At 46.2% G+C, this 22,513-nt stretch overlaps 1 protein-coding gene across 3 annotated transcripts; it reads right to left on the reverse strand.

Annotated features, from left to right (window-relative positions):
- Positions 1-22,317, reverse strand: LOC121571694 (serine/threonine-protein kinase LATS2). 3 transcript variants are annotated; one of them, XM_041883313.2, is made up of 10 exons: positions 22,123-22,317; positions 21,811-21,992; positions 14,458-15,146; positions 6,423-6,555; positions 3,334-4,820; positions 2,716-2,958; positions 2,242-2,581; positions 1,960-2,142; positions 1,748-1,854; positions 1-1,637 (listed from the first exon to the last, which is right to left on the reverse strand). In XM_041883313.2, exons 3-10 carry the CDS (start codon positions 14,812-14,814, stop codon positions 1,107-1,109), a joined length of 3,381 nt encoding a protein of 1,126 aa, XP_041739247.1. In that variant the 5' UTR covers positions 14,815-15,146; positions 21,811-21,992; positions 22,123-22,317; the 3' UTR covers positions 1-1,106. The 3 variants fall into 3 exon arrangements, with proteins under 3 accessions (XP_041739247.1, XP_041739248.1, XP_041739249.1); XM_041883314.2 differs by having other exon boundaries at positions 21,811-22,024; XM_041883315.2 differs by lacking the exon at positions 21,811-21,992.
- Positions 22,318-22,513: the final 196 nt, after the last annotated feature.

Raw genomic sequence — 22,513 nt, forward strand, 5'->3', positions numbered from 1 at the left:
GGATAAGAGTGTCTGCTAAGTGATTAAAATGTAAATTGGATCACTACAAAATACTTTTTAAAATGTCTCTAACCACAAGATGGCGGCATCCCACATCACCTATATGGAGAGAAAAAACAGTGTGAAGCTGAATGTAGGAGACACACAGCTAATTAACCATGGGGGAATCTCTAGACTGCCATGTCAGACCCTCTACCTTTGAAAAACATCCAAACAACATTGATAGCAATGCTTAAGATAACCCTGTGGTTTTAGAGGACTTAGGGTGGTTAGCTGCAGAGGACAACCCCATTGCTTCCTCCTAGATTGTGTAGTACAACCATCCTGCAAAGTGTGAATGTGCGCATGTGTATGTGTATTTTGGTAGCTTATTTTGTCACTGCTGTGTGAGAAGTGTTGTGTTTTGATTCTTCCCCTCGATCACCAGTTAATTCAGTCCAGTCCAACCTAAAGTCCAGCTCAGTGTCCGAAGCACACGCTGGTTCTAGTCCCTACGTCTCAGAAAGGAAGAGACAAGCAACCTGTGAAACAAGACGTGTTTGTGTTAACTTCCTGGGGTAAGGTCAACCTGGAAGAAGTGATCTCTGTAATACCCAGGGCAGAAGGAATGGGATAGAGCACTACGACCACGCAAGGTCACGGTCCCAGCGTCAAACTCTTATCTGAACACTTTTGTAAACCTCCACAGCGCATTGGAGCCTTTTAATTACCATAGAATACCTATCTGTTCCTGTTCTGAATAGTATTTTTTCACAACAGCCCTCAGGCATCAGTATCCCATGCCTAGCCCTTGTACAGTTAGTTGTTTCGTTGTCCCAGATCAGGGGTTCTTATTGTAGTCTCTGCTCACGCTGTAGATTCCACACAGTAGTGGCTGAATTGTTGAACAGATGTCAGGCCGTCCTGTTCTCAATATCTCACTCGCTCTCAGTCTCTCAAATCCACATATACAGAGGCACGCACACACACACATGAACACACATTCACACTTCTAAGAAGAACAGTGGTAGATGGGAGGTTGGCAGCCAGGGCCCCAGGTGCTGAGTGCCGATTGGTGGAGAGAGAGAGAGGGGGCATGGTTTAGAAAGCCAACAGTCTGGGCTCTTCTACACATACACAGGCTCACAACCCTCGCCCTGCTCTTCCTCCTCCTCCTCCTCTTCCTCCTCAGGGCCCATGCTGCTGGCTCCGCTGCTGCTGGGAGGCCCCTGACTGTGGCTGGTCTCAGGGGGCTTGGGGTAGCGGAAGGGGCAGCCGTTGTCGTCAAAGAACCTGCGGAAGGTGAACTCGTAGAAGGCGTGCTCCGGGTGTTTCCCGTGTGGGGTGCAGAGGGTCTCCCAGGCCCGGGTGCTGTCCCCGCTGTCACTCCACGCCCCGGGACTCCCTTCCTCCTCCACCGGGTCGAAGTTGGAAGTGTCCATGGGGTGGGCAATCTTGGGCCGGTAGGGGGCGGGCTGGGTGCGCAGGTTGCTGGAGAAATCCATCTGGTCGAAGAAGGGATGAGTTTTGATCTCGCCAGCGCCGTTGCTCCCAAGACGTTCCTCTGGGGAGCAGCAGAGACGGCCGATGATGTCGACAGCCTCGGGGCTGAGCTTGATCCGCGGGGGCACCTGCAGCGTGCTCTCCCAGTTTATCACCTGAAGAGGAAAGGGATGGACACAATATGTTTCAGAGCTGCAATTGATGAGTGATATGGTATTTCCACATTCAGTAGTTTTACTGAGCTGTGAGTCGACTGACTACTAACCTTTATCTGTGTCTCGGTGGGTGTTGGGGCCAGGAAGGGTGGCTGTCCCACCAGCATCTCAAAGAGGATCACACCCACACTCCACCAGTCACACAGCTGGGTGTACCCTGCAGGGACAAGACCACAACCGCTCACTAACAAGATCACAATAGGCTTCTTTATTTCATATATCAAACATACAACTACTGCACTATGCCCGGTCTTTCCCTCACCTTTGCGTAGCAGCACCTCAGGGGCGATGTAGTTGGGCGTGCCCACCAGGGAGTGTGCCAGGCAGCGCTGATGTTGCCGTGTCGCCCGCTGCTCTAGGGTCTGCAGCCGGTCACCACAACGACAGTTGGACACGTCGTCCCAGAAGTCACTGGGCTCCATGCTGTCCTGCCTGATGTGGCTCCCTGGAGAGAGGAGAAGATGTTACATATCAAGGGGAAGCCGTCTATACAAAAGCATGTACGCAGTGAAAGAACTTGTCCTTTGTCTTGTCCCCTGCTCACCTTTCTGATAGTACTTGGAGTTGTGCGTCCAGCGGAAGCCGGTGCAGAGGCCAAAGTCGGTCAACTTGATGTGTCCGTCCAGGTCAATGAGGATGTTGTCCGGCTTGATGTCACGGTGGATGAAGCCCATCTTGTGGACACTCTCGATGGCCAGGGTCAGCTCAGCCACGTAGAAGCATGCCAGTGGCTCGGGGAAGACGCCCATGCGGATCAGCAGGCTCATCATGTCTCCTCCGGGGATGTAGTCCATGACGAAGTAGAGGCTGTCACGGTCCTGGAACGAGTAGTACAGACGCACTACCCACTCGTTGTCTGCCTCTGCCAGGATGTCACGCTCAGCCTTAGGGTTAGAAAGAATAAGAAAAAACGTTATTGTACATTCCATACCAAATGATGGAATGTGCCTTTGGCATCACAATAACATGGAAACATCACCAGAAGCATCTCATCATCATCACTTGGTTTAAGCTTTACCTTGACGTGGGCCACCTGGTTGCGGTTGAGCACGTCCTTCTTGCGCAGCGTCTTCATGGCGTACAGGGCTCCCGTGTCCACCTTGCGGGTCAGGCACACCTCACCGAAGGCCCCGATGCCCAGCGTCTTGATCTTGATAAACATGGCCTTGTCCATCTTGGCACGGCGCAGCCGGTTATAGTTGGACTCCTTCTGGTTAAGCATCTTCCTCATCTGCTCCTGCTCCGCCTCTGATAGGCCAGCCTGGAGAAAGGGGGAAGGGCAAGAAAGCAAAAGGGGATAGGTTGCCTTAGTAACATACTGTATACATGCCTTATTACAATTATATTATATATTTCTTGAAGTGTTTGATGTTTCGAATGTCTCAATCAACTGTGAATATAAGATACAAAAGTAACTAATGTATTACTTCACTAGTAAACACTTTTTTTGTTTGTATGATTTCATAACATTCTGTCAAAAGGACTGAACCCTGGGTAATTGTTTTTCTAAATGTTTTGGACAAGCTGTTATAAATAGAGCCATGAACTCATTGACTCCCATTCTAGGTATTTAGGGTATTCTAGGGGTTGTCTACAACACAGGTCCTCATAACCTTTAGGTCTCTCTCTGTCTCACCTTGGACATCTCCTGCTCTAGCTGCAGCCTGCGGTTCAGTTTCTGCTGGTGAGTCTTCATCACATTCTCCACATGCTGCTCCATGTAGAACTTGAAGGCGAAGGGCGAGTAGCTTTTAATGCGCGACTCCCTCTTCTCCTGATCACGCCCGTTCTTCCTCACCGGCACCGGCGATGTCTGGATCTGCTTCTTGTTTTTCACGGTCTTCTCTCCTTTCCCAGACTTGGTCTTCTCTTTCACCTGGCTCTCCTTTCCTCCTCCTCCTCCACTACCACCATGTGGTCTAGCAGGGGTGTTGAGGTCTGGGGCTCCACACATAGCTCCTCCTGGTCCCTCCAGGGGCCCTGCCTCTGAAGCAGCCCCAGACACGAGCAGGGTTTTGGGGTAGGGAGGTGGTGGACAGCGGGGCTCCTGGGCAGGCTCCAGAGCGTAGGCCTCTTCAGGCATGTAGGCAAGGGGCTCAGATGCTTCCTGAGCAGCCTGGGCAGCCAACCAGCCAGGGTGACATGGCCCCACAGCAGTCTTCGGCTCGGGCCTCATCACCCGGATGCTCTTCACCGGCTGCTGGATGGGGGGCGAAGTCACCGCCGTGATGGTGTTGGGTGGTCCCAGGGACGGGTCCTGCTTGCCAGGAGCGACCAGGGAGGGTCGGATGTTGTTCGGGGGCGCTGAACGGTTGTTGAAGGAGTTGGTCCTGCTGGGGACCCGCACCTCTCCCCGGAAGGGCCCCTGAGGCTGGGGCTGCCTAGCTGGAGGGGCCCCCTCAGAACCCTGGGGACCGGCCCAGTGGTGCTGGTGCTGCTCGTACAGGTCCAGGTTAAGGCTGGCTCTAGAGGGTGTGAGCAGGCCCTGAGGGAGGTCAGAGAAGTCTGGCCCCATGGCGGCGGCAACCCCACCGGGTGAGCGGGACATCATGTGGACCTGGTGTGAGGTGGGGCTGGACTGCTGGGGGTGGGGAGGCAGGTACATGTTAGGGGGGTACCCTCCCCCGTTCTGTCCCATGGCCCCTTTCCCCTGTATGTTGACGTAGTTGTCAGGTGCCAGCGGCGGCATCTTGTTCTGGAAGGAGGCACTCCTCTGCACGCCGTAGCCTGAGGGCTCCATCATGTGAGGCCGGACATGGCCATAGTCGTAGTGGGGTCCGGGGACGGGGCCTCCTGGTGCCTGGGGCTGGCCGGGGACGCTGTAGCCCATCATGGCCTGCTCCATGCTGCCTGGGTAGGCCTTCTGCGGGGTGCCTGGGGTGTACATGGGGTTCCCTGGATTGGTTGGAGGGTAGGCGGCCATGGCTGGAGCGTAGGCTCCCATGCTGGGAGGGCGTCCCATGGGGGCACCCATGTAGGGGGCACCCATGTAGGCGCCCTCTGGTCCATAACCAGCACCATCATACATCGGTGCCCCCATCTGGTGGTAGGGAGGCATGGCGCCCTCACTTGTTCCCTCTAATGGTGGTCTGTGGTCCATTGAGTTTGGCATACCCCCTTTGCCTGTGGACAGAAATCAGTGGTAAGTGAGTTCATATACTTATTGCATTTCAAACTTTCTGTGCATATATTTAGAACATACAGTGCATTCGGAAAGTATTCAGACCCCTTTACTTTTTCCACATTGTTATGTTACAGCCTTATTCTAAAATTGATTAAATAAAACATTTTCCTCATCAATCTACACACAATACCCCATAATGACGAAGCAAAAACAGGTTTCTAGACATTTTTGCAAATGTATTAGAAATAGAAAACAGAAATCCTTTATTTACATAAGTATTCAGACCCTTTGTATGAGACTCGAAATTGAGCTCAGGTGCATCCTGTTTCCATTGATCATCCTTGAGATGTTTCTACAACTTGATTTGAGTCCACCTGTGGTAAATTCAATTGATTGGACATGATTTGGAAAGGCACACACCTGTCTACATAAGGTCCCACAGTTGACAGTGCAGGTGAGAGAAAAAACCAAGCCATGAGGTCGAAGGAATTGTCCGTAGAGCTCAGAGACAGGATCGTGTCGAGGCACAGATCTGGGGAAGGGTAACAAAACATTTGCAGCATTGGAAGTCCCCAAGAACACAGTGGCCTCCATCATTCTTAAATGGAAGAAGTTTGGAACCACCAAGAGCTGGCCGCCCGGCCAAAACTGAGCAATCAGGGAGGTGACCAAGAACCCGATGGTCACTCTGACAGAGCTCGAGAGTTCCTCTGTGGAGATGGAAGAACCTTCCAGAAGGACAACCATCTCTTCAGCACTACCAATCAGGCCTTTATGGTAGAGTGGCCAGACGGAAGCCTGCTTGGAGCTTGCCAAAAGGCACCTAAAGGACTCTCAGATCATGAGAAACAAGATTCTCTGGTCTGATGAAACCAAGATTGAACTCTTTGGCCTGAATGCCAAGTGTCACGTGTGGAGGAAACCTGGCAACATCCCTACGGTGAAGCATGGTGGTCGCAGCATCATCATGCTGTGGGGATGTTTTTCAGCGGCAGGGACTGGGAGACTAGTCAGGATTGAGGGAAAGATGAACGGAGCAAAGTACAGAGAGATCCTTGATGAAAACCTGCTCCAGAGCGCTTAGGACCTCAGGCTGGGGCGAAGGTTCACCTTCCAACAGGACAGCGACCCTAAGCACATAGCAAAGACAACGCAGGAGTGGCTTCGGGACAAGTCTCTGAATGTCCTTGAGTGGCCCAGCCAGAGCCCGGACTTGAACCCGATCGAACATCTCTGGAGAGACCTGAAAATAGCTGTGCAGCGACGCTCCCCATCCAACCTGACAGAGCTTAAGAGGATCTGCAGAGAAGAATGGAAGAAACTCCCCAAATACAGGTGTGCTAAGCTTGTAGCGTCATACCCAAGAAGACTTGAGGCTGTAATCACTGCCAAAGGTGCTTCAACAAAGTACTGAATACTTAAGTAAATGTGATATTTCAGTTTTTCTTTTTTAATACATTTGCTAACATTTCTAAAAACCTGTTTTTGCTTTGTCACCAATTTAATCCATTTTAGAATCAGGCTGTAACGTAACAAAATGTGGAAAAAGTCAAGGGGTCTGAATACTTTCCGAATGCACTGTATGTGCATGATTGTGTTACCTGGTGAGGTCTGTTTGATGACCCGGACGATGAGTTCATTGCGGGGGTCCAGGTATCCCATCTTACTGATGTACTCCAGAGCAGCCTCAATGTTTCTGCTGCCCGTCTGCTTCAGAGCCCGCACCGCCATTTCCTGGTGGCAAAACAACGGTGTTTAATAGACATTGATATATTATTGAGAGACTGTGACTGATGATGCTCATCCATCTCATGTTGTGGAACAGATTGCATTATTTCAGTACCAGATAGTGTATAGCCTCTTCTATAGTCACGCAAGCACACATTAGGACATAATGATTTAAACAGCCCCCCAGCAGGCCTTGCACCTGCATCCTCTTCTCCTGGGGTCATGCACCAGCCATTTCCTGAGCCAGCCTCACACACAACAACACAGAACATAGAACCAGCCCTTTTACATTCTTTCAACATTCCAATAGCAGGCTATTTTTATGGCAAGTACCTCTATGGTGACAGTTCAGCACCATACTGTAGTACATATTTTAGTATTTATATAAAGATCATCAATCAATCAATCAATCAATCAATCAATTTTATTTTATATAGCCCTTCTTACATCAGCTAATATCTCGAAGTGCTGTACAGAAACCCAGCCTAAAACCCCAAACAGCTAGTAATGCAGGTGTAGAAGCACGGTGGCTAGGAAAAACTCCCTAGAAAGGCGAAAACCTAGGAAGAAACCTAGAGAGGAACCAGGCTATGAGGGGTGGCCAGTCCTCTTCTGGCTGTGCCGGGTGAAGATTATAACAGAACCATGCCAAGATGTTCAAAAATGTTCATAAGTGACAAGCATGGTCAAATAATAATCAGGAATAAATCTCAGTTGGCTTTTCATAGCCGATCATTAAGAGTTGAAAACAGCAGGTCTGGGACAGGTAGGGGTTCCATAACCGCAGGCAGAACAGTTGAAACTGGAATAGCAGCAAGGCCAGGCGGACTGGGGACAGCAAGGAGTCACCACGGCCGGTAGTCCCGACGTATGGTCCTAGGGCTCAGGTCTCTCAGTTGGCTTTTCATAGCCGATCATTAAGAGTTGAAAACAGCAGGTCTGGGACAGGTAGGGGTTTCGTAACCGCAGGCAGAACAGTTGAAACTGGAATAGCAGCAAGGCCAGGCGGACTGGGGACAGCAAGGTGTCATCATGCCCGGTAGTCCTGACGTATGGTCCTAGGGCTCAGGTTCTCAGAGAGAAAGAGAGAACGAGAGAATTAGAGAGAGCATACTTAAATTCACACAGGACACTGGATAAGACAGGAGAAGTACTCCAGGTATAACCAACTAACCCCAGCCCCCGACACATAAACTACTGCAGCATAAATACTGGAGGCTGAGACAGGAGCGGTCCGGAGACACTGTGGCCCCATCCGAAGAAACCCCGGACAGGGCCAAACAGGAAGGATATAACCCCACCCACTCTGCCAAAGCACAGCCCCCGCACCACTAGAGGGATATCCTCAACCACCAACTTACAATCCTGAGACAAGGCCGAGTATAGCCCACAGAGGTCTCCACCACAGCACAAACCAAGGGGGGGCGCCAACCCAGACAGGAAGATCACGTCAGTAACTCAACCCACTCAAGTGACGCACCCCTCCCAGGGACGGCATGAAAGAGCACCAGCAAGCCAGTGACTCAGCCCCTGCAACAGGGTTAGAGGCAGAGAACCCCAGTGGAGAGGGGAACCGGCCTGGCAGAGACAGCAAGGGCTGTTCGTTGCTCCAGAGCCTTTCCGTTCACCTTCACACTCCTGGGCCAGACTACACTCAATCATATGACCTACTGAAGAGATAAGTCTTCAGTAAAGACTTAAAGGTTGAGACCGAGTCTGCGTCTCTCACATGGGTAGGCAGACTGTTCCATAAAAATGGAGATCTATAGGAGAAAGCCCTGCCTCCCGCTGTTTGCTTAGAAATTCTAGGGACAATTAGGAGGCCTGCGTCTTGTGACCGTAGCGTACGTATTGGTATGTACGGCAGGACCAACTCGGAAAGATAGGTAGGAGCAAGCCCATGTAACGCTTTATAGGTTAACAGTAAAACCTTGAAATCAGCCCTTGCCTTAACAGGAAGCCAGTGTAGGGAAGCTAGCACTGGAGTAATATGATCACATTTCTTGGTTCTAGTCAGGATTCTAGCAGCCGTATTTAGCACTAACTGAAGTTTATTTAGTGCTTTATCCGGTAGCCGGAAAATAGAGCATTGCAGTAGTCTAACCTAGAAGTAACAAATGCATGGATTAATTTTTCTGCATCATTTTTGGACAGAAAATTTCTGATTTTTGCAATGTTACGTAGATGGAAAAAAGCTGTCCTTGAAACAGTCTTGATATGTTCGTCAAAAGAGAGATCAGGGTCAAGAGTAACGCCGAGGTCCTTCACAGTTTTATTTGAGACGACTTTACAACCATCAAGATGAATTGTCAGATTTAACAGAAGATCTCTTTGTTTCTTGGGACCTAGAACAAGCATCTCTGTTTTGTCCGAGTTTAAAAGTAAAAAGTTTTCAGCCATCCACTTCCTTATGTCTGAAACAGGTTATCCTACTATTTTCACACTGGCTGATAGGCAGAGTACAAACAACAACAGCCATTAAACATCAGTGAGTGAGACGTGAAAACAAACACGAGACAACCTGCGACCGTTCTTTAACTAGGCGACCCACAACTACATGAGGAAATACCCCTTAATGGCATATGACCTCACGCTAAAGACATTCAACCCAAACCTCAGTTTGGCCCTCAGTCAACACAGGCATTCAGCCCCACACCGCCTCCGATGGTCAGTTAGAGAACTCCAACCAAATACTACTGCTCATCTGAAATAGCCACTGGAGGTTGTTATTTAAAACATAGAATCAAGATTAATCTTGATGATGTTGTGTAAGAATATAACATTTTACAGGAAATAAACTAGGGCTAGGGTTGTGGCAGTCATGAAATTATGTTAGCCGGTTATTGTCATGCAAAAGACTGCCGGTCTCAGGGTAATTGACCGGTAATTAACATAAACACGTTTAGCATCTCAAGGCCATCCATACATACAAGCCGCTGATGCACGCCTTTGGAACTTCTGCATTAAAAAAAAGAGACTAATAAATCAATTGAATATACACCATCACAATAAATCAATTTAATTTTTGGCAGGTCTAAAGAAACATTATATGAAGAAAGGACTAATTATTAGTTGGCCTACTGTATGTTATCTGGCTATGTGCCATGCCATAGGCTGTAGGCTTGTTCATTTAGCAGACAAGATATGCTTATAAGTCATGTGCCATTATTTTACATTATCTGATTTTGTAGTAAGAAGAATATAATTGAACTTAGCGGAATAAAATAGAAAGGATATTTTTCCCATTCCAGCGGGAGAGTGCACATATGAAGTGGCTATGTTGAGCATAAAAGTAAATCATTTAAAAACAGGTCCTATACTCTAGATTTAGAATTATTTGGCAACTTTAGTTGTGAATGATACAAACCTTAAAATGTCTTAGAAATCAAAAGATATGTGCTGCATGATGATAGTTGCATCATGCAGGGTCATCGTCCGGGTCATCAAACAGACCTCACCAGGTAACACAACTCATGCACATACAGTGCATCGGAAAATATTCAGACCCCTTGACTTTTTCCACACTTTGTTACGTTATTCTAAAATGGATTAAATTGGTGACAAAGCAAAAACAGGTTAAGAAATGTTAGCAAATGTATTAAAAATAAAAAACAGAAATATCACATTTACATAAGTATTCAGACCCTTTACTCAGTACTTTGTTGAAGCACCTTTGGCAGCGATTACAGCCTTGTGTCTTCTTGGGTATGACGCTACAAGCTTGGCACACCTGTATTTGGAGAGTTTCTCCCATTCTTCTCTGCAGATCCTCTCAAGCACTGTCAGGTTGGATGGGGAGCGTCGCTGCACAGCTACTTTCAGCTCTCTCCAGAGATGTTAGATCGGGTTCAAGTCCGGGCTCTGGCTGGGCCACTCAAGGACATTCAGAGACTTGTCCAGAAGCCACTCCTGCGTTGTCTTGGCTGTGTGCTTAGGGTCGTTGTCCTGTTGGAAGGTGTACGTTCGTCCCAGTCTGAGGTCCTGAGCGCTCTGGAGCAGGTTTTCATCAAGGATCTCTCTGTACTTTGCAGCGTTCATCTTTCCCCTGATCCTGACTAGTCTCCCAGTCCCTGCCGCTGAAAAACATCCCCACAGCGTGATGCTGCCACCACCATGCTTCACTATAGGGAGGGTGCCAGGTTTCCTCCAGACGTGACACTTGGCATTCAGGCAAAATAGTTCAATCTTGGTTTCATCAGACCAGAGAATCTTGTTTCTCTTTAGGTGCCTTTTGGCAAACTCCAAGCGGGTTGTGCCTTTTACTGAGGAGTGGCTTCCGTCTGGCCTCCGTCTGGCCACTCTACCATAAAGGCCTGATTGGTGGAATGCTACAGAGATGGTTGTCCTTCTGGAAGGTTCTCCCATCTCCACAGAGGAACTTTAGAGCTCTGTCAGAGTGACCATCGGGTTCTTGGTCACCTCCCTGACCAAGGCCCTTCTCCCCCGATTGCTCAGTTTGGCCGAGCGGCCAGCTCTAGGAAGAGTCTTGGTGGTTCCAAACTTCTTCCATTTAAGAATGATGGAGGCCACTGTGTTCCTGGGGACCTTCAATGCTGCAGAAATGTTTTGGTACCCTTCCCCAGATCTGTGCCTCGACACAATCCTGTCTCTGAGCTCTAAGGACAATTCCTTCAACCTCATGGCTTGGTTTTCGCTCTCACATGCGCTGTCAACTGTCGGACCTTATATAGACAGGTGTGTGCCTTTCCAAATCATGTCCAATCAACTGAATTTACCACAGGTGGACTCAAATTAAGTTGTAGAAACAAAGGATGATCAATGGAAACAGGATGCACATGAGCTCAATTTCGAGTCTCATAGCAAAATGTCTGAATATTTATGTAAATAAGGTATTTCAGTTTTTTATTTTTAATGAATTTGCTAAAATTTTGTTTTGTCATTATATAGTATTGTGTGTAGATTGATGAGGAAAAAAATAGATTTAATCAATTTTAGAATAAGGCTGTAACGTAACGAAATGCCTAGGGGTCTGAATAATTTCCGAATGCACTGTATAGCCCTTTGAATATGCATTAGTTCTAATATGCATATGGGTGTTTTGAATTAATCATTACCTTACAACGCGCTGTCTATTTCGTTGTATTAGGCATTGAAACAACAACCATGTTTCCACTCACTTCTTTCTTCAAATTGATTCATCACAGTGGTGAGTTTTAAAAGCACATACTGTTTCGTGTTTGATTAGTGTTTAGATTGCATTTGCATTGATGTCAGAGTGGTTAGAGGGACAATAGAGCCCTGTGTACAGGCGATCAGCGACCAGATGATCGTTAGCAAGTTGGATACTACGAACGCATCTCCAGAGTGCCTAAGAGGAGATTACAGATGACTCAACGGGCACGTAGAATTTTACTGCAGTCATGACTCATGACTGCCGGTAATACAGTCACCGCAACAACCCTAACTAGGGCTAAATACATTTTAAGGACTGAAGTGGACTTTAAACTAGTTTAAAGAGACTAATGCAACCATTGCGTGTCCACAGGTTCTGAGACAGACTGGGTGCATCCATTTGCAGGGAGGAAACGTATTGGTTTAAAAACAGGGCTGCATAGCGACTGTAAGCACATTCAGCTCTCAGAACCAGGAAACACCGGAGCCACAGATATTCTACACAATGTGTGTGTGTGTGTGTGTGTGTGTGGGTCCATCTGAGAGTGGGCCTGCCCATACGTTTGAACCAAAATACACTCTTTCCCTCACGCATAACACACACACACACAGGAAACCGAATATAAACACTCACTTCCACAGGCCAGGAAGTAAAGTATTTTTGGGTGTCTTTTCCTCTCATTTCTCTCTCTTCCTCTGTCTCTGTCTCTCTGGCATACACTCTCCTTCTCTCTCTGTCTACTAGACTCATGTGGCTTCCAGCCTAAAATAACCTCTACCACATTTGCACCCTTGTCATAATGGTTACAGCCACAAGCCAAGGAGTTATCCCAAACGCATAATCACACACACACTGATAGCACACACACACACACACACAAACACTCTCACTCTCCTTAGGAGGCTGGGAGTTAGTAAATATAAATCACACACACCCAACTCTCACTCAAGTGAACTACAAAATACACACTCCTGGATGTAATGACAGTTTCTGCGCCACTGTTCTAAGTTCTGAGAGGAAGGCTGTTTGTTTTATATTAGCTTTCACTTTGACCTAATTCTGCAACACATTCCACTATGGGACCCTGGAAATGAAAGCCATATGGAAGACCTTTATGGAGCTGAGTTTGGATGGACAGGCGGAGAGAGGGGGACATCAATAGGTCTGTGGAACAACAGATCGTGCAATTAATAGAAGGGGAAGATAGCGGAGCACTCACGCACACACACAAGGCTTCTGTCACATCCTGTTAACCTAATCATTACATAAAGGCGGTGATCACATCATTTCATATGTCAGAGGTTTAAATATGCTAAGTGTGCATAAGATTCCTGTCTCCACTCCGCCCGGCCGGACCCTCGTACAGTAATAGTGGCGCGAAGGTGGAGGAGAGGAAAAGAGCTCCTCCACACTCCACCCTCCGTCCCTCCCAGCTGCCCCTCCTCGCTCCTCCACCAAAACATTTCCTCTTTTACAGTGATTATGTAACTTGCCGCAGCGCTGTGTAATTTGTGGCTGGAGGAGGAGAGGAGAGGCTGCTGATAAGACTAAGGCCACAGGGCTTTTGGGGATGGAGGGGAGTTGAGACTAGAGGGGCCACTCACTACGGCGGCCATTACGGCTGTGGAATGTGTAGGAAAATAAGGGCCCAGGCCCACACTCAATGGTCCGTTCAGTGGCCCCTCGGTCACAGTCGCCTAAAAATACCAGGACCATCTATCATACGACACGCCTGGCGGCTGGTCCAGGAAACCTAAAGCACTTATGTAAAGGGCTGAGGACTGATTAAGTTGCTAAATTGTCATAATGTTGTTGTTAAAGTCTTACAGGATGCATACCTCGGTCCGGCTAGGTTAACTTAAGGAGGCAGCCCTAGGACAGACACAGTGACTGCCGCATCGCTTATTGAGACACCATTACTTATAACCCATCATTGTGATGGTAAAAGCCAGACGACAGAGATCAAAGTCAGTAGGCAGGAAAAGAGTTGTATCTATCTGGCTTGTGTCTTCCTTCTCTCCCTCTCGCCCCACTATCTCTACTGTGTTGAGGTCTGAGGGGTTTGTCAGTAGTGTTGTGCAAAGACTTGAGTTAAGCATTCTTTAAATGCCGAGTGCCGCCATCACAGTGCCTGTCCTGAAGCCTTCAACCACAGTGGCACGGTATTGAGTCTGATTATAGTAACTGGTCTCTGGTCAGTCCAAGAGCTTTGAACACACTGATACCTTTAAAATGACCTGATCTTAGGCCAGTTATGGGTGTTTAAAAAGAGACTGAACTCTGCTGAACAGTCTGATCCATATTATTCAGAAATACTCTGATAAAACGTATCCCTGTAATAAAGCTTTCCATATCAAATACAGTAAAGGGTTTATTTCTTTAGGCGAAAGGTGAGCATGTGTGAGCTGACAATGTTTTCGCAGGAAACATTCTCGCTCTTCTTCTTCCATCGCCTCTCCCCATCTCGCTCTGGGGTGGAGAATATGTTCACTCTTGTTCCGAAAGAGGATGAAGAAACCGACTGATATTTTAACATTTCTGCATTCCACATTATGTAACCATTGTACTGTACTCTTGGCAGAGAAAGGTTGTATTGTATTTCTGGATATTATGACATTGAATGGCGCTTTCTACATCCACATTAATGAGTTATGTTAGGCACTTACAGTACATGATTATAGAACCAGCATTTAAGTTGAGACATTGATACAGACGAGAGCAGTTTCTCCCACTTGAAACCACACACACACACACACACACTCTCCAGTCCTCACCTGGTCACAGCCAGCGTTGACCAACTCCTGCAGCATCTGTCGGTTGACGTCTCCAGCAGGGTGGGCGGAGCCAGAGGAGGGGCCAGACTCATTGGCAAAGGGCATGAGGGACTTGCGGATCTCTCTCAGAGCGTTCTGGTAGTTGTTGAACTTCTGAGGGGGCCGGAGCTGCTGCTGGCGACTGCCGGGGTCTTTGCCCTTGCTTTCGGTCCCGCGGCCCACCTCACCCCGGGAGCTGCCCCCATGGAGGGCCTGGCTCACCAGCTTGGCTGGCTGCTTCAGCCCCTCCTTGATCTCCTGGAGGCGCTGGCGCGTGTTGCCCACGTACGGAGCAGCGGGGAACGTCTTAGGCCTCATGACACTCCGCTGTTTTAGTATCTAGCCTAAGGAACTCACACCCAAACAGACACCCACAACTGACACACACACACTCGTAAACTTGCTCTGGAACTCTGTGACCTAAATAGATTAGGCCCTCCTGTAGGAGAGATCTGTAGAGAGATTGAGATTCCTCCTCTATTTCTCTTGGTCTAGGTTTTTTTGGTCTCTGTGTGGCTGGCTCCTACTGATAGGATTCCAACTGGCGTTCCATGTTGTGTGTTTTAGGGGTCACATTCCTCCTTATTCCAAGTCATGTGAGCGGTCACAAGGATGCCCTTGGCCCAAACCACTCGGGCTCCTTTCTGCACCTATGGAGCAAGACCAGAGCAGAAAACATTACTAAAATGTCACTGTAAGGGTATGGTCAAGATGTGTGTGTGTGTGGTTGGGTTGAGGTCATGGTGGTGTTGAGTCACATTAGTTATACACGTCTCATCAACTGTGTGTGAAATAATCCTGTGTGATCCAATATTAACACCCCTTTACAGTTTTATCTCCAAGAACATTGTCTACATTCTATTGTGGCAGTGCTACTCTCCGGTGCAGAATATAGGAGGTGTGAAGGAAGCATATCTCTCTATGCACACGTGGAATAGTCACATGGCAACAACAATGTTTTATCGCGGAGTAATCGTGTAACATAGCTTGTGTGGTGTAAAACACTATCATTGATGTATGATCGTGTATAACATATTTATTAATGTATTTGACCTGTGTAACTTAGACATGTTCAATTATGACAATGATTAAAATATTGGTGGTTAACTTGATTTCAACTCAGTGGCTATAGAACAGGGCTGAGAGACCACCAGACCAGTACTTGGTAGATAGGCTTGAGAAAACAGCTTGAGATCAACAGCATCCACTGGGTCCATTTAAATCAGGATACTACCATCAATACCACCCTCTGTCACCATCTCTTTCTCTCCCTCTCTGTGTGCTATGTCCCATCATGGGTTGAAAAAGGCATTTTTGGGGTTTGGGTGTTTGAGGCCTTTTCTGACACAAACACAGCACTCACTGTGAGTGTTGAGAGTTTTTCTAAACAAACACATATTTGAGATGGTAGTGCCAAGCTCCACCGCAATCTCCAGAATATTTAGCCTCAGCTCCCATTCTTGTAATGCTTTGCGCGCCACATCTGACCCATAGCATTCCATTCCACAAGTGACGACAAGAAAACTCATACCATTGCATCATGGGGGAGAGTCGACCAAAATAAACGACAGAAAAATAGATTTCCACTGAAGAACAACAGACAGAGGAGAGTAGAGACAGGGTCTCCTACTTACAAGGCTCCTAAATGTTTTAAACCCACTAGTAGGACCAGTGGGCTGGCCTGCAGTTGACATTGTACTGATGTGTATAGTGTACAGATTAATCATTGATCGCTCATGAACTGCACTTTTCTACCTGTATTTATTGTCTGTATACAGTGGGGGAAAAAAGTATTTAGTCAGCCACCAATTGTGCAAGTTCTCCCACTTAAAAAGATGAGAGAGGCCTGTAATTTTCATCATAGGTACACGTCAACTATGACAGACAAAATGAGATATTTTTTTCCAGAAAACCACATTGTAGGATTTTTAATGAATTTATTTACAAATTATGGTGGAAAATAAGTATTTGGTCAATAACAAAAGTTTCTCAATACTTTGTTATATACCCTTTGTTGGCAATGACACAGGTCAAACGTTTTCTGTAAGTCTTCACAAGGTTTTCTCACACTGTTGCTGGTATTTTGGCCCATTCCTCCATGCAGATCTCCTCTAGAGCAGTGATGTTTTGGGGCTGTCGCTGGGCAACACAGACTTTCAACTCCCTCCAAAGATTTTCTATGGGGTTGAGATCTGGAGACTGGCTAGGCCACTCCAGGACCTTGAAATGCTTCTTACGAAGCCAGTCCTTCGTTGCCCGGGCGGTGTGTTTGGGATCATTGTCATGCTGAAAGACCCAGCCACGTTTCATCTTCAATGCCCTTGCTGATGGAAGGAGGTTTTCACTCAATATCTCATGATACATGGCCCCATTCATTCTTTCCTTTACACGTCCTGGTCCCTTTGCTGAAAAACAGCCCCAAAACATGATGTTTCCACCCCCATGCTTCACAGTAGGTATGGTGTTCTTTGGATGCAACTCAGCATTCTTTGTCCTCCAAACACGACGAGTGTTATTTTGGTTTCATCTGACCATATGACATTCTCCCAATCCTCTTCTGGATCATCCAAATGCACTCTAGCAAACTTCAGACGGGCCTGGACATGTACTGGCTTAAGCAGGGGGACAGGTCTGGCACTGAAGGATTTGAGTCCCTGGCGGCGTAGTGTGTTACTGATGGTAGGCTTTGTTACTTTGGTCCCAGCTCTCTGCAGGTCATTCACTAGGTCCCCCCGTGTGGTTCTGGGATTTTTGCTCACCGTTCTTGTGATCATTTTGACCCCACGGGGTGAGATCTTGTGTGGAGCCCCAGATCGAGGGAGATTATCAGTGGTTTTGTATGTCTTCCATTTCCTAATAATTGCTCCCACAGTTGATTTCTTCAAACCAAGCTGCTTACCTATTGCAGATTCAGTCTTCCCAGCCTGGTGCAGGTCTACAATTTTGTTTCTGGTGTCCTTTGACAGCTCTTTGGTCTTGGCCATTGTGGAGTTTGGAGTGTGACTGTTTGAGGTTGTGGACAGGTGTCTTTTATACTGATAACAAGTTCAAACAGGTGCCATTAATACAGGTAACGAGTGGAGGACAGAGGAGCCTCTTAAAGAAGAAGTTACAGGTCTGTGAGAGCCAGAAATCTTGCTTGTTTGTAGGTGACCAAATACTTATTTTCCACCATAATTTGCAAATAAATTCATAAAAAATCCTACAATGTGATTTGATGGATATTTTTTTCTCAATTTGTCTGTCATAGTTGACGTGTACCTATGATGAAAATTACAGGCCTCTCATCTTTTTAAGTGGGAGAACATCCACAATTGGTGGCTGACTAAATACTTTTTTTCCCCACTGTATGTCCTTTTCTATGCTTGATTGTGTGTTTTTATGTATACACAGAGCCGCAACCAAATTTTTCCCACGGGATAATAAAGTCATTATCTTATCTAACAAAATGCCTATCTGACTGATTGGAGAATACTGTACTGTTAATCACACAGGATCTATGGTGCCTATTGGCCTGTCTTTTCTAATGAGGGCCTCAGTCTGCAATGCCTGAGAAGGCTGCACGATATGGGCAAAATATAGTTTTTCAAATATTGAGATTTGACTTGCAATATATATCAAGAAATATAATTATTTTTATTAAGAAGCAAAGTGCAAAGCAGCATCATTTTTGTTTGGAACAATCTGTTGACCGCATTTGACCCAACCGAACATCATGCAAACTTATAGTGAATCTAACAGTGAGGAGGAACTGAGCCCCACCATTTTAGCAATAAATAAAAATGTATTTGCTTGTTTTGCATGTTATTTTGGCATTAATTTGTGTCACATATCAGTTTGAAAACAACGGAGAAAAAAAGTGTTTCCTTGAGTTAATAAAGCCGCATACAAACATAGCTCAGTGCTTTCTGTGGTGGAGGGGCAGCCAGCGAAAAGACACAGTATAGGCATTGGTAATCTTCTCCAGTTCCGCCATGACTGGCTCAGTGTTGTGTCCCTCATGGGGACACTACGTCACCACCGAATCTACAGGGAGAGCTAGGCAGTTCAAGCCCCCTTGGGTGCTGTCATAGATTAACATTAGAAGTGCCTGTCCAAGAAGGCTCAAGGTCATTGGCCACAGATAAAATGACTTCAAATCACGTTATATCTACGGTAGCTTTGATTGGACTGATCATGTCAACATCATACTTTCACAATCTTAGCTAGCAAGCAGTCATCCTCATGAATCACGACAACAATCTACTGGCAAATCCATTTCAATCCTTGTCATATGAAGAGAAATTATAGATAAAACGTATCGGTGCTCATTGGCCATAAACATTACTCAACAAGTCTGAAATCGCAAATTCAACAATGAGTGGTTTGGAAGGAATCAATGGCTAACCGCAAGTGTCGCGAAGCAATCACTATTTTGCTTCCCCTGCCTGCTATTCGGTGGAGAGGGTGTGTGTTCCAAGTCTGGGTTTATGGATTTAAAACATCTGTCTGAAAGGGTCTCTTTCCCAAGCTTAAAAGAATAAACATTCACACACAACACCGTGGGCCAGAAAAGGTTGAATACATTGGCAATGCTGTCAATTCAGCATTACTTGAGTGTGTTCAAGACAACTCGGAACTCGGAACTCCAAGTCGGGAATGGCCTCTTTCTAGAGCTCCGACCTGAAGATGTGGTCCTCTGTAGCTCAATTGGTAGCTCAATTGGTAGAGCATGGCGCTTGTAACGCCAGGGTAGTGGGTTCGTATGCACACATCACTGTAAGTCGCTTTGGAAAAAAACGTCTGCTAAATGGCATATTATATTATTATTATTATATTATAAGATCACTGACATCATGATTCAACCTTGTTTTTTTCTGAGTTACCAGTTGTCTTGAAAGCACCATACATCCAGAGTTTGCCCACAAGAAGGGCCGCCGCCCCACGTTCAAGTGAACACAGCACAACAACGGTGAGTCCAAAAATATGTCTTGTATACTGCTGCATAAATGTAATATGCCAGGGAGATACTTTTGGACATGTAGTGTATGTGGACACCTGCTTGTTGAACATCTCATTCCTAAATCAAGGGCATTAATATGGAGTTGGTCCCCTGTTTGCTGCTATAACAGCCTCCACTCTTCTGGGAAGGCTTTCCACTAGATGATGTTGGAACATTGCTGCGGGGACTTGCTTCCATTTAGCCACAAGAGCATTAGTGAGGTCGGGCACTGAAGTTGGGCATTTAGGCCTGGCTCCCAGTCTGCGTTCCAATTCATCCCAAAGATGTTCGATGGGGTTGAGGTCAGGGCTCTGTGCAGGCCAGTCAAGTTCTTCCACACCGATCTCGACAAACCATTTCTGTATGGACCTCGCTTTGTGCACAGGGGCATTGTCATGCTGAAACAGGAAAGGGGCTTCCCCAAACTGTTGCCACAAAGATGGAGGCACCGAATCCTCTAAAATTTAATTGTATGCTATAGCGTTAAGATTTCCCTTCACTGGAACTAAGTGGCCTAGCCCGAACCATGAAAAAACAGCCCCAGACCATTATTCCTCCTCCACCAAACTTTACAGTTGGCACTATGCAGTCGGGCAGGTAGCGTTCTCCTGGCATCCACCAAACCTAGATTCGTCCATCAGACTGCCAGATGGTGAAGCGTGATTAATCACTCCAGAGAACACGCGTTCCACTGCTCCTGAGTCCAATGGCGGCAAGCTTTACACCACTCCAGCCGACACTTGGCTGCTCGGCCATGGAAACCTATTTCATGAAGCTCCCGACAAACAGTTCTTGTACTGCTGTTGCTTCCAGAAACAGCTTGGACCTCGGTAGTGAGTGTTGCAACCGAGGACAGACGATTTTTACTCGCTATGCACATCAGCACTCGGCGGTCCCGTTCTGTGAGCTTGTGTGGCCTACCACTTCGCAGCTGAGCCGTTGTTGCTCCTAGACATTTCCACTTCACAATAACAACACTTATAGTTGACCGGGCCAGCTCTAGCAGGGCAGAAATGTTTTGAACTGACTTGTTGGAAAGGTGGCATCCTATGACATTGAAAGTCACGGAGCTCTTCAGTAAGGCCACTCTACTGCCAATGTTTGTCTATGGAGATTGTGGTGTGCTCGATTTTATACACCTGTCAGCAACGGGTGTGGCTGAAATAACCAAATCCACTAATTTGAAGGGGTGTCCACATACTTTTGTATATATAGTGTATGTCAATAGCTATAAAGTTATACTAAGTGGATGATGTGTAGTAAGCTGTTAGTAGTCCATGTGTCTCAACCTAAGAATTGTCCATCTCCCCCTCAGAACTTAGCCTACTGTTCTGACTTGGTGGTGCACATGTAGCCTATAGCCTGTTTTAGAGAAATGTCATCATCGAATATCGTAAGAGCTTTCACTGTCTGCTTATATGCCCCTGTTATTTATCCTACGGTTCTGACTTGGTGTACATTTTTTTTACATTTTAGTTATTTAGCAGACGCTCTTATCCAGAGCTACTTCCAATTAGTGAGTGCATAAATTTTTCATACTGGCCCCCCGTGGGAAACGAACCCACAACCCTTGCGTTGCAAGCGCCATGCTCTACCAACTGAGCTACAGGAGGGCCAATACAGGGAGCATACTGTAATAACCGCCCATGTTCTGAATTGTCACTGTACAGTTCAAAAGTGCTGAACAAATAGTTATATCTACTACTCGCTCATTGTCATAATCAAAATTACGGCTTGCCTCTTATCCGCTCATCGTTCCTTTATGCCATAGTTTGTACATCTCAATTGTTTTATAGCTTATATATATATTTCTATCTCAGTATCTTATTCATCATTTTTGGCAATGTTGGAATGATTTCATTGTTTTGCTTACTTTGTGTATTATAATAAACTGGTGTGCTTTTCTTCACGATTAGGGGATACTATATAATGTTGTTTGGTCTGTAACCATGTTTGCCAGCGACAGTCTCTTCCGATTCAAACAAAAATAAAATGTCATCAAAAAGTTCAGTAATAGACCCATGTAATTCCAGTTGATATTGCGAGGGATGTTTTGTTTGGGCAATGCGTTGTCTCTGCGTCCGTATATTGTCTATAAAAGTGGATCCTCGTGGTTGTATTTTCCTTTCTTTTCAGACCACATAGGACTTATAAAATAATAACATGTTGTGTAGTGGCTTTGCTGGCATACTTCTAAAAAAAAAGTATTGGTTGAGTTTGTCCCACCAAGATTTACATGCTAAAATCGCCCCTGTATGACCCCCTTTCCATCATAGGCTTTAGCGAAAACAAAACTCGACCATTGTAAAGAGGATTTGTTTCAATATTCTTACCATATTGATCACTTCGTGGGTTTTCTTGTCGAGGTTGTGATTAGTTTTAACATTTCGAGAGTGAAAGAGCGTGAGGCCTTCTCAACTTAGCCCTGGAAGGAACGGAACTCCACAGCCTGGAGCAGCCCGACATTCCAATGTAGGGAGAATTTCAGTCCCAGCAGTCTTCCTCTGGACGAAAGCTGGTCGCGTTGGAAGAAATCCGAGGCTTTATCTTCAATTTAAATAAAATTCAGTACTAATAATAACGTTTATTTCTGTGTGTTTATCAAAATAGTTAGGCTTTCCCAAAATATGAAGTTTTTAACTTACCATGTGATAGAAGTATCATTCAGCTTTAATCCGATAAAGATTCCAACCAAGTACTTTTCGGAAAACTTTAAATCCAATCATTTGTTGCACAAAACATACGATAATGTATCGAACTTTATCTTAACTGTAGGCCCGAGTAAATATCATGAAGACTCCATTTTCTCCCAACTCCAGGCAGAATTAGAATTCAGTACAAAATTGGACGACACTTACTGCATTGTTAACATTCCAGGAGTCACGTGAGGGACCAAAGCACGTCAGCACCGCACATATTATAGGCGGGGCTTCCCACATGCATTTAGCTATTTAATAATAAAACCTGGCATTGATTCTTGCATTTAGCAAAACCAACAAAATGTGTTCTGTACAAGCAGAATCTGAACAACATTCA

This window comes from Coregonus clupeaformis, chromosome 29 (genome assembly GCF_020615455.1).
Source record: "Coregonus clupeaformis isolate EN_2021a chromosome 29, ASM2061545v1, whole genome shotgun sequence".
Taxonomy (NCBI): Eukaryota; Metazoa; Chordata; class Actinopteri; order Salmoniformes; family Salmonidae; genus Coregonus; species Coregonus clupeaformis.

What these genes read in the sequence shown, in the direction of transcription:
- LOC121571694 (XM_041883315.2), bottom strand. Translation starts at nt 14,814, where the DNA reads ATGAGGCCTAAGACGTTCCCCGCTGCTCCGTACGTGGGCAACACGCGC. An exon ending in ACCAGGTGGCCCACGTCAAG is followed by an intron (nt 2,582 to 2,715) that starts GTAAAGCTTAAA and finishes TCTAACCCTAAG; the next exon opens with GCTGAGCGTGACATCCTGGC. An exon ending in CCACCGAGACACAGATAAAG is followed by an intron (nt 1,638 to 1,747) that starts GTTAGTAGTCAG and finishes TTTCCTCTTCAG; the next exon opens with GTGATAAACTGGGAGAGCAC.